Below are 12,244 nucleotides of genomic sequence, written 5' to 3' on the forward strand. Positions count from 1 at the left end.
ATGTACACACAGGCCCACGTAAAGTTGAACGCAGAATGTCTGGTGCTTTGCGTAAGATGCAGCCCTACTTTGTGCATCTTACATAGAATGTGAAACACAGGTCAATGGATGTCACTGAAAAAAAAAAAAGAGAAAAAAAACCTAACCAATTTTCAGGGCTTACAAGCTCCAAGGACAAATGGCATGCGCTATGCTTTCCAATGCAGGGGCTATGTTCAAGCCTTGAATTATTTGGTGAACTAAGGTCTTGCATATTTGCAAGGATGAGTGCTAAACCCTCCCCTGGTGTAACCGTGCCTCTGTGGGGTGCCTGCCTGTGGTCAGAGCAGGGTCGGTCTCTGCACCTGCCCTATGAGGCTGTGTTGAGGGGGCCACTCTTGCCTCACTCTTTCCTCCCACCACCTTGTGTGCTCCCACAGGGCTGCACAGCCAGCTTTCTTTTCAGGTACCAGAGGCCTTCAGCTGGGCAGCCCGTCCTCAGCTCAACCTCACAGATGAATCAGAAGTCCCCAGACATCACTGGGTGTAATAGTATGGCCTGACCTGAAAGCTCCAAGGGCCCTTGAACAATAATACCATTCTTTATCTCATCATTTAAAAAATGAAGATTTTTTTCAATCCTCTGGATAGATACTACTGCTATCTATCCATCCATCCTGCCTGCCTTCCTTCCTTCCTTCCTTCCTTCCTTCCTTCCTTCCTTCCTTCCTTCCTTCCTTCCTTCCTTCTTACCTACCTACCTACCTACCTACCTACCTACCTACCTATGCTTTAAAGACTGATGGAGGCTGGCCAAATAGCTCAGCAGATTAAAGCACCTGCAAGCAGGTGCAGGGGCTTTGATCCCTGGGCCTGCTGTTCTGGCCCCACCTCCGGGGCATGCTGAGCCAGCAATTGAGACAGGGCATGTTGGCGTGCACCTGTAATCCCAGCTCTTGGGAGGCTGTAAACAGGCGGATCACTACGATCAAGATAAAATAGGCTCTTGAAGGCTACCAAGCCACATGGAAAATGGCAAGAGCCTTAACAGGACCTGCATGTACTCTTACCTGTTACATAGGACAGCAGGAAATAAAGTGAAGGAGAGTGGCTCATTAAGAAGGAGTGAATAAATACAGCTGTGGAATGCCAAACACAGGGGCTGCCCACATGAAAAAGAGCCTAGGAAACATCTCTGGCTGTGGGCAAAAGTTCTTTGATTCTTAGTTTATTTGATATATTAGCGTTAGATACGTGTATTCATTTAATTTTGCAAAATGGTTTAAAGTTTCTTAGCTATCATCTCCCAGGATATCAGAGTGTTGCAATCAACAAGCAAGAATACACAGGACCTCCTGGCTCGGGTGGTTTTCCCAGCTCTCAGGTCTGCAGAGTGTTTTGGAAGGTGCTGGTTATAAATCCCTACAGTAACTCTGAGCCTCACAATAGCAGAGGTGGAGTGACTGGCACCCGTGCTGAGGGAGTTCTCTGAAGAGGAAGCATCTTTGGTTGTCTCTAAACTTGGTGGTAGGCTCTTGGGTATGATGGTTAATGAATATTAAATCATTGGACAATCTCTGGGAAGCCAGGACTGACTCCAGGGCTTATGCTCTTTGAAGGCCATTTCATTTTTTTAAAATTATGTAGTAATAATGAACTCTCCTAAATACAAATATGTTTTTAAACTCTTACAATTGCTTGCTCACTTCGCCTGTCCGTAGGCAGCAACAGAAGCCAGTAGGCATGATCGAGGCAGCCTCAGGGTGAATCAACATTGTGGTTTGCAGGAGATAAGTGAGGACTTTCAAAACTTCAAATCCCGACTGTGCAAATCAAAAGGGACTCTTGTGCTACAAAGAGACCTCATGCTATGCTGTGAATTCAAAAGCTGATAACAGCCGGTCAATGCCAGGCCCAAGACAGGTCCGAAAACGGCACAAAGCTTCCTTATCACTGGCCATTGAAAATGGAAGTGACAACTGGGCCTTTGAAGTCCAATGGCATTTATTTACAAAAGACATATGCAAAGCCTACACCGTTGATGCCGTTATGGCTCCAAAACCTCGACACACGTGCTCTTAAGTGCAACCATTTAAAAATTGGTGGCTTTGAAGTACCAGCTTTAAAGAAAAGATGATGCTGAGTTCATAAGTTTGCATTATGGGAGAAGATTCAGAAGATTTCACTAAATTCTTGCGTCTTCACAAAATTTCTGCCTCTTTCTTCTTAGGACCCCAGGATGAGGGTGAGGACAGTCAAGTCAACTCTCCCAAAGGCCGCATTTACTGCTTTGCTACTGGACAAGTGTGTGCTAAGTTCATACTACGTTCTTGTCCTTCATGCGAGAGCCGGGGAATGGTGTGCGCACACAGGTGCTTCGGGTACAGACTCTGCGCCTTTGGCACACGGCTGGTCTGGGAGCTCCTAGGTCTCTGTCCACCAATATGTTGTGAACTTCCTCCAGCCACTTGCCTGTTCCTCCAAGAGTTTCTCTCAAGATAACCTCACAGACTTCAGATCCCTATCAAGGTTAGAGCTAGAAGCCTTCCATTTCTTCCCCTTCTGAAGCCTCAGGTTGATAGTCTCCATTAGAGCAGATGAAATGGGTCAATGTAGAAGGTGGTGTGGGTGGCGATTATAATCACCCGGGTGTGCAGACAGGGCACCAAAGAGATGCTCTTGTGAGCAGCCCAGACACACTGATGCTCTTCTTTCTTTGGACGAAGGACTGGAGAATAGGTGGCCAGCAGGACCCACCCTGAACAGAGCCCACAGAGCAACAGCTTTCCACCCCTGGCATGTGTGTTGCGATGCCCCACTGTCATCAGCAATCGCCCCACACTCTGATGGCTTGGGGTAGATCCCTGCAAGTCTTCTCACTCTCCTTGTCACCATTTGTCCTGACGGACTGCAGCTTCTGAGGGAGAAGCGGGGTTATCACACAAGCACTGGCATTTCAGGGGCGACTTGTGAGCACGTGGTGAAGAGTTCTCTGATTACAAAAAAGAAACCTGAGCACTAGTGTTCAACCATGGACTAAACACGCCAAAAGGTTCTGTTGCCTTATTTATTTATTTATTTACTTATTTATATTTTTTTATAAATTCCCTTCTTCATGAGGTCTGGTTTTGCTCATTCAAGTAATTGCACCATCCGAATATTATTTTGATCTTTACTCCCAAAGGAGGCTTTTGTTTAAGAATCAGGATTTATATGATTGGACAGCTTTCCTGAAGTTGAGTAAATAATTCTGTGTATCTGGCATTTTGAACAATCACAGCTTTGGGGTCAAGGTTGGAATGTCACAAATGTAATCAGAAGCTGGTGTCACACACGCACGTTTTGGGCCCTCATAGATGGGGAGCATCAAGGTGAATAAAATCATCATAATCAACGTAGGACTGATTCAAAATGCTAGCATGTTTTGAAAGAAACTGGAAAAAAATTACATACCTTCTTAAATTTAAACTGCGATTTTTAGATTTTGCTATGGAAATAAGAGGTCAAGCCCTGAACTTAAGGGATCCATAAAATTTCTGGAAAAGACATCCAAAAATAGGCTTTTGAAGACTGTGCTGTCCTTCCCCTTGAGATGTAGTTCCAAATAACCTGTCTTACCTTAATGGCTAGCCTAGGAAAAGTGAGTTCCATCATGCAAGGGGGACCGTGAGTGTCACGGAAGCAGAGCCAGAGATGAAGAGTCCCTTCCTCCTTCCTTGCTGAGAGTGAGCGAGTCAGCTCTAGGCTGACGAGAGTACAGTTCTTCAGGCAGAGGGGAGAGGGCTAGAACTTCTCACCCTTGGGGACCTCCTTCTGCCCCCTATTCTGTGAGGCACTGGGAGAGAAACTGAGGCCCAAGCAGTTAGATGCTCCCCGCAGCACTTCCACTCAGACCTTTCTTGCAGATGCAGACAGCCGTTGCTAACATATAGCATAGACTTTAAACTGAAGTGTTTTTGCTGTCTGAAAAAAAAAGACCACCACGAAAGGAGGTGCCACTCTCAAGTTGCCCCTTCTTCTGAAAACCAGCCTCTTCTGAGAAAAATCAAGTTGCTTCCATGAAAGATAAGGGAGGAGGATAGAGGTATTTAATTCCTCCCATAGTACTCTGCTCTGGGAAGTGTCTTTGGGGGGCTTGGCCACAAGGAGCCTAGACCCTTCTTGCTCTGCTGTGGGGTAGTCACGGCGTTCTCTCCCATTTGTGGGGGCAGCAGTGTCCGAGGCAACAGCCGCCTCCCTTTGGTTTCCACTACTTGGAGGTCCCTGAGTGGTGTCATGGACACCATCTCTTCCTCTCCTGTGGGAAGTGGCTGTGCTGCAGCACAAGCAGCAGCCTCCTGGAAGTGTCCCACCGCATAACAATGAAATGTGGTAACAAGAGAAACATTTACCAATTCAAATTTCTAACTTTTCACATCAGCAGTTATTTTCTTTTCCTAAATGACCCTCACAGGGAGTGAATTTCTCTGCAAACATAAGAAAAATACTCCTTGCTATCATCAAAGACTCAAAAGCATTTCTTCTCATTTCCATTTCAACAAGAAAAGGGAAGTCACCCACTATTGTTTCTTTCATCTCCAATCCCCTTCTCGCTAGCCTACAGAGTGTTGAAGGGTTCCTTCAGCTGAGGTGTTTGGTTTCTCGTGGAGATGCAGCTGGCCACAGCAGAGATCCACAGACAAGGTTGCCATGCAGGGAAACTGGACAGGGACGAGGAAAGTGCTCACCAGACAATGAAAGGTAACGGGACTCCGAGCCTAAGTCCTTTCATCTGAACCACTGGAACAAGGCCAATACATCTTCAACGTCCTAGGACGTGTTTCTGGCTTTTAGGGCTGTCAACCTTCCTTTCACATCATGCACAAGGCTCTGATGCATTTCCTATCTGCAGGGGAAGGACCATTCCTGCAACTCCAAGGTGAAGAGTTCTTCAAGACTGACAACAGGGTGAGTGTGTGTGTGTGTGGGGGGGGGGATTATCGCCGGCTTCCCGGGACTGAAATAAGTAGGGCCTCGGAGAAGCCAGGCTGCTAAACAGCTCCAAGGCACGACACTTAGCCCAGTCCTCCTTCATGAATTACCCATGACTGCGGGGCCCCAAAGTCGCTAGTCATCTGCCTCAGGTGAGATGTCTTGTCTCATAAGAACTGAGGTACAGCCTCTGGCACTGGGTAAGGCAAGCTGAGGGCTGTGAGCAGGTAGGAGTGAAAACAGGATGTGCCTACTCAGGCTCTGGTTGAACGGCAATGGGACATCATCTGAGCCGGAAGCCCGAGCCGGGGGTCAGCCCGTCCTCAACCACGGGGAACAGTTTAAGAGGGCGCCCAGGCTTGCATAGGAGGGCCAGTCCCTGGTGAGGAGCCTCAGGGCAGCGGCAGGGTGACACTGACGCTCGGCGGGCGCTCAGTGGGACAGCACAGCGCCCCCTGCTGGGGAGCGGAGGGAAGGACCGTCACCCTTCTCCAGGGAGGGGTTCTGTTAGATGTGGGGGATGCACCACTAGGAGAAGAGCTTGGTGCATCTGGGAAGCAGAAAGGCGCAGCCTGAGGGAGGGGCTGAAGCCTCAGTGGAAATCTAGGCTTTGTTACATGCAGTCGCAGAATAAAAAGCTGATGAGGAGAAAAGCCAGGCTGCAATTCCTGCTGCACCTCTGTAAGCTACAAGACGTTAGCCTCGGGTCTCCGTAAGGAGAAAGTAATCCACACCTCTGCGCTCTGCCAGGAGGACAGGACGAAGCAGCTCCAGCTCTTTTTTTAGCACAGCTCTTGGTGTACAGTAAATCTTCAAAACAGGAGATGCCATTGCTATTAATTCGGTGGCCATTTATACGGTGATGTTTCAGGGACAGGGACCAAGACTATGCACTTGTCCTTGGTGACCAATGTCAAAAGGACAAGGACGAGGACTAAAAGACCCACAAAAAGATAGGACGTGGCTCTGTTTGCTTAAAATTCCTTTGTCCTTCAAAAGCTTGTGGGCTGTCCTTCAGCTCCTGTGGGAGCCATGAGGTCACTGTGGGAGCCCAGGGGCACCTGGAACCTACTTTCTGCAGCCACGTGCTTACCACCTGACTACAGAGCCTTCCAGAGAAAATGCCAAGGGAAGAAGTTAAAACACACATCCACAGGCCGGCTGATTCCATAAAGAGCCTTCAGTGAGTGTTCATTCCAGGATAACAAACCAAGCAAAACGTCTGGCTGTGTTTAAAATCAACAAAACCAGCAGGACAAGCAGAGATGGGGAATGAAGTGATCCGCTTGTTTTTAAAGCTGCCAACAGTGCTGCTACAGCAGGGGCCTGCAAGGAGGAGCCAAGTGAGGGGAAGGAGGCACATGCATGGGGCAAAAGCTGAGGGCGGGAAGGGCAGAATGCACATGTGGCCATGGCTGGTGGGGAGCTTCTCCAGGGCTAGGGCCTCTGTGGTCACCTCCTAGGTCAGTGGGTGAGGTGGCCAGGCTGAGCCAGTGCTAGCTTGGAAGGTAACACAGCTGGCGTCAGTGGCTGCATGCACTGAGCCCTGCACTCTGCCCTCAGCCTCCTTGGCTAAGCTTTTATAAGTGGTGAAACTGGGGCTGAGAGAGGTGACAGACTTGGCTACTAAGGGGTGGCATCCAGCTCCCTCCTATGTGCACAGCTGTGCCATTCAACACCTGCCACCAACTAACTGGGGCCCAGGAAACGCAGACTGGGAGGCCTGAGCTAGGAAGTGCTAAATCAAGAATGAACTTAAATCCAAATGGTGTCACCAGATGAAAGGACTTTTGGCCCCTCCCCACATGCACTGGGTCCAGGCTGGCCCCGAGGGCCCCACACACGATGTCCGGCAGACTAGACAGGGACCGGCCTGCGGCCGCCATACCAATGGTGCAGTGCTCGCCGTTCCAGCCCACGCTGCACTCGCACTTGCCGTCCCGGCAGGTCCCGTGCTCGGCACAGCGCGGGTGGCAGGCTCGCTGGTCACACGCTGACCCCATCCAGCCATCCTCGCAGCGACAGGTGCCTCCCACGCAGACACCGTGGCCGCCACAGTCCGCAGCGCAGATCTCTGTGGTGAGGGAAAGGAGGGAGGAGGGGGAAGGGAGAGAGAAAAGGACAGGATTTGAGCAAATTCTTGTCGGGCTTCTGCGAGTGGACAGTATGCTGGAGGCTCAGGAGACTAAAGCTCCATGGATAATGACCCTCCAACAGAACAGTCTCTGGGCGGAAGCCCGCTGGCCGCCCATTTCCCCATCGGAACGGGAGTGACTGAAGGGCTCTGCTGTCTGCTTTTCCCCTTGCCAGCCTTTCTCTGTTGCTGTGCTTGCCACTTCTAAAGGGGACCAGCCCTCCCAACAGATGTGAGAAAAAGTCCAATTTAATTAAGAGCCAGTTATGTGTGAAAACCAAGCATGGGGGAGTTCCCGCTGCCCAGTGAGGGCTGGTGGGGTGTACAAAGAGCTCGGGCAGCACAGAACTACAGCTTGGGTTCTAATGGGGCACAGGCGCTTGACCCTTGCACCTTGGACACACTCTGAGTTGTGGGCCAAAACCCACATTTTACTCCGTGCTTTTGCCAAGTTTATTCTCTGTCCTCTAACGTGCTGTTTCCTGCCCTGGAACCAAGCACCATCTCAACAGCTTTCCAATCTAAAGAAAACCAGCTAGCTGTGGCGATGACAGGGGTGGGTACGCCACTTCAAGGCCACGGTGCACTTGGCCGGTCCTTCACAAAGGCCTGTCTGTGAGACTGGGTGGCACACATAGGGCCTGATTCACAAGTCCTACGGGCTCCAGGCCAGCGATGGCTTTGTGCTCACTGGAGGCAGGGGTTGCGGAGGTTCCCAAATGCAGCTGCTCTTGAGGAAAGAGGCTGAGCAGCCGGGTCTGCAGACGCTCTCTGCCAGGGCTCTGATGGAGACCCAGGCTTGACTCTTAATCACGGTGGCCGACAGCCTTCCATTCATGCACAAAGCCTGATGCTTTAGATTTCATTCAGGCTACACTCACTAACCGGCACCTGTGTGACTCGGCCTGTGCCTACTACCACACCCCCGCGGTAGTGCTCACCTTAGAAGCTGCTGACATTCTAGCTCTTTTGAATAAAGAAAAGAAAATCAGATCTTAGAGACCCAGACTTTCTTTCCCAACCTAGAAGACATGCATGAAATGTTGGAAAATTTAAAAAGTTTACTAAGTTGCCAATCACCCCGCCAAGCACTTCACATCAGAGGCGAGAGGCAGTGATGCTGATCTGCCCACAGGAGAGGGTGCTGCTGTGAGCGGGGCAGACAGCTCTGGTCTGGAGCAGGGACCCAGATCTAGGCCAGGGGCATGAGCTCCTGCATGTGCCCGCAGGCAGGGGTCTGGCCTACCCGAGCCGCAGTCCCTGGCCTAGAGACGGGGGGGAGGGGGGACCATGGCCTGCTTCACAGCCCCTCTCCGCTCGCCTAGCAAGCTGAACGAGCACTCGCTGAAGCAGACAACACCCAAGGCCGTGGTGAAGACCAAGTGACTCCAGAACATTGTCCTAAATTGAAGGCAAGACGCTGGGAGCCCAGAGAGGCTTGTGTGGCTGGTGCCCACTCAGCTACCGATCTGCTAGGAAGGAAAGAAGGTCACGCTTTCTCTGTGGGTCAGTTTCCTCATCTATTTCAGGGAAACCTGAAGTGCGTACGTCCTCCAGGCTCAGCGGCTGTGGGATTCTGCGATGCAGTCACCTTGAGCCCCCACATTACGCATGGCCCGTCCTCGGGCGGGGCGCGTGTGCCCAGCCCGCTGCAACACCCACCAGTCCAGTAGTGGCTCACCGTGTGGTTATCCTCCCGCACCTTCTCGTCCCACACTGCACACGACCCTGACTTCCTGTGCCTGCCTCGCTGCTGTTGGGACAGGACACGCTGAGGCCAGGCTCCTGCCTCTGACCACCCCATCCCTGGACAGCACAAGCACTGGCAGAGAAGATTTTCCCTAAATAAGGCTTGTTTGGAGGGGCTGATGCATGGTGTGCTCAGGGCGACGGTGAGAGAGGACACAAAGCACCTCATGCCTGCACTGCTCGGCCAGGCCTGCCCCCTGCTCCCCCAGGGACTCATGAGGGTGCTAGGAGGCCTATGTCCAGGATGCTCCTGGGAGATGCTCCCTTCAGAAGTGCCTTAGGCTCCCCTAAAGACACAGCATCCAGCTCCAGGCCCCAGGCCACCCAGGTCCTACCATATCATCTCACCTGCACAACACGGAAAGGGCAGGGAGCACCTGGTGAGCTGGGGCTGGGCTCGGGCTTGAGCTGCACTTTCCTCTGAGAGTTCAGGGAGAGGTCAGTAGTGTTGCTTTAGGCCTACGTTTCATGTCCTTCCAGGCGTTGGTGATGGTGTAGAAGTGAACAGCACATAGTATGTGGCGCTGAAGCGATTCAGGAGAGGCCCAAGCTTGGGGCTGGTGGGCAGGCGAGGAGCAGCAGCACGCCTGGCCGTCAAAGGAGCCAAGGGAAGAATGGCAGCCTTCATCCTGCTCGCCCTGTGGGGCTTCGGGCTTTGTGAGCAGGTCCCAGGCATCCAGGAGGGGTTGGTTCTAGGACCCCCCCCCCACTAGTGCATGCCTAAGTCCCTTATATTGAATGGCATAGTATATGGTTAACCTACGTGACCCTCCCTGTGCTTCAAAATCCTCTCTGGGTCACTCACCGTCCCTATTCATACAATGTAAATAAAGACACTGTGCTGTGTTACAGTTTAGAATAATAAGAAAAAAGTCTATATATTTTTAGTAAAGATGGAAAAAATTTTGAGTATTGCTGATCTGCTGTTGGTTTAATCCTCAGATACGGATCCTTGGATACAGAAGGCAGGCTTGATTCCATTCGCCTAGCAGCCAATCTGGAGGCAGTGTGGACAGACAGGAGTAGGACTTGGGATCAGAATGACTCCAAATCTTGTTTCAGCCGGCTATGTGACCCACTCCACTGTTCTGAGTCATTTTCTTCCTCCGTGAGATGAGGACAATGACAGCACCCGCTTCAGAAGGTACTTTGTGCTTGATGGATTGTAGGTATCAATAAATGCATCCCTTGGAGAGTCTCCCACATATGTCTACCATGAGCCAGAGACTGTATTTGGAGCGAGAAACACAGAGGGCAGGAAAACAAAACCTCTGTCCCCAAGAGGTCACATGCCAAATAATGTACAAACTGATACATTCCAAGGATTATCCAAATAACCTGTAGCCACCAGTCATGTCTGTATCTTCCGCACGCAGTGGATTAAAATCATGGGTTTTACAATCAGACAGTCCTGGATCTACCCTTAGCTTTGCCACTTATTGGCTGAAAAATCTGCATACGAAAAGTTGCCTAGGAAGCAATCTACACTTTCCATTTCTGTAAAATGGGGACAATAATTTCCACTTTAACAATCTCACAGGTTTGGTGTTACAATAATTGAGGTCATGTTGCAGGAGGGCCATTCGGGCTGAACTAACGCACCAGGTTTTGCAGCTTATAAAGCATACTTCACATACAATTTCTCGCTTAACCGTCACAACAATATTGCAAGAATATCTGGATATTATCTCCCTTAGAGGGAGGATGCTGAAACCCAGAAATATAAGGACACTCTGCAAGGTCATGTGGGCATTTTCTGTTTTGACAATCCTCGGAATCATGGCGTACTGCAAGATAGGCATTTTGCAGACAAGGAAACTGATCCGGAGACAAAGCAAAGGACCCGAATTCAATTACAGAAGCTTTCCTGCCAGCAGCTCTGTCTTGTCTACTGCTGGCCCTGCCGGTTCTGCTTTGTTACAGCCAAGCCAGTTCCTGGAGACACGTGGGAAGAAACGGCATCCTCCTGGCAGTTTCTAGACATTCAGTCTCACACTTCTCATTTGGAGGCTGAGGTCTGACCACTGAGGTGCCCCAGCTCCTTGCTGGTCTACACCAGGTGCTCTCCTGGCATGAGGCTAGAGCTGCTGGGAGCTGGCTCTCTCAGGCTCCCTCGCCTTCCATGTCATAGACACGCCCCCTTCCAGGCTGGCTTGTGAGCTCCAACACTTAAGGGAAGGGCCCTGAACTGGGCGACCTTGATGTTTACGGGGTGCTGCATGAGGGCAGCCCAGCATGGGAGCACTAGGGTTCTCCTTGGCACAGGGTCTGAGTGGAAGAGACCCGGGGGGCAGATAGGAACGGACACTTGAGATGCTCCTTTCCATCTGGCCTCGGGTTGTAGTCCTATTGCTTTTCCTCCCACAAGCAGTTCGATTTCTTATTTTTGTCCTTGAAATACTAGGAACTGCTTTATTTCTCCTTCTTAGACTCTGTTTTGACGTTAAGGCAGACAGAACTGCAGAGTACTTGCAGCGAGCCCAACAGGGTGATGCTCCAGAAGGTTCTCTCAGGCTCCCTCGTCTTCCGTGTCACAGACACGCCCCACTCATGACCTCCAGGTCACGCTGCTCCGAGGCTCAGGTTTCCTTTTTTGTAAGGAGGATGGCATCAACCACTTGGGAAGGCTGGAGGAACCGCCCTTGCTGGGTTGACTTTCTGGGTGCTTGCTGCGTGCACTGAGGGCCCAAATGGCGACAAGCACACATATCATTCTGAAGTGTGTGTGTATATATATATATACAGGCCCTTGTGTTTGCCAGGGAAGCGTTTATTCCACTGAGCCATCTCCCCAGCGACATACACCATTCTGTCCCAATCTCAAGGCCTTTGCGCGCTGTCATGGTGGATGACACAACGCAGACCTATTGAGTTAAGTGAATGAGTGGGCATGAGCAGAGCTAAAGATGCCAGCGTGCTGCCAGGTGCGTGGCCAGAACGCAATCAATCGCACACTCCCAGTTTTCTTTTTTAAAAACAGAAATGAAATGCAGCTGCGAGTGTCCTAGGCTGATGTCGGAGGGTCAGATGTAAACTCTGACTTTTGCAACCTGCTCAAAATAGGACAATACTGATGACTGTTGGGTATTTTTCATGCAAGAAAAATCAGTTAGAACAAAAATTCAAACTGAATGTGGAAGGGTGGGCTCTGGGGGGAATCTCTGGAGGACTAAGGGACACAGGAGGCACAGGGCAGACGCAGCTTCCGGGCTGACCTCCAGTTTCCCAGCTACCTGGGGAAGGAAATCTACTTAATCCCTGAGCCATAATTCTTCATTCCTAAAGAAGAGTAATGGTGATCCCGTACTACTGGCTAGATGGTAACAATTCAGGGGAATAATGTATAAAAAGCTCCACGCACATCATGTCATGTATGTGACGGGTTGGACCCTAGCATGTACAGTATCTGCA

At 50.6% G+C, this 12,244-nt stretch overlaps 1 protein-coding gene across 6 annotated transcripts in view; it reads right to left on the reverse strand.

The window, feature by feature from the left end:
• The window catches only part of Tenm4 (teneurin transmembrane protein 4), a 707,062-nt gene that overhangs the window by 106,692 nt on the left and 588,126 nt on the right, over nt 1-12,244 (reverse strand). For all 6 annotated transcript variants that reach the window (XM_023716613.1, XM_023716612.1, XM_023716611.1 and 3 more), the window contains one exon: nt 6,839-7,024. In XM_023716613.1, coding sequence (XP_023572381.1) covers nt 6,839-7,024 — 186 coding nt within the window. The remainder of the gene's footprint in view (nt 1-6,838; nt 7,025-12,244) is intronic.

This window comes from Octodon degus, unplaced genomic scaffold, assembly GCF_000260255.1.
Source record: "Octodon degus isolate 3935 unplaced genomic scaffold, OctDeg1.0 scaffold00049, whole genome shotgun sequence".
Classification (NCBI taxonomy): Eukaryota; Metazoa; Chordata; class Mammalia; order Rodentia; family Octodontidae; genus Octodon; species Octodon degus.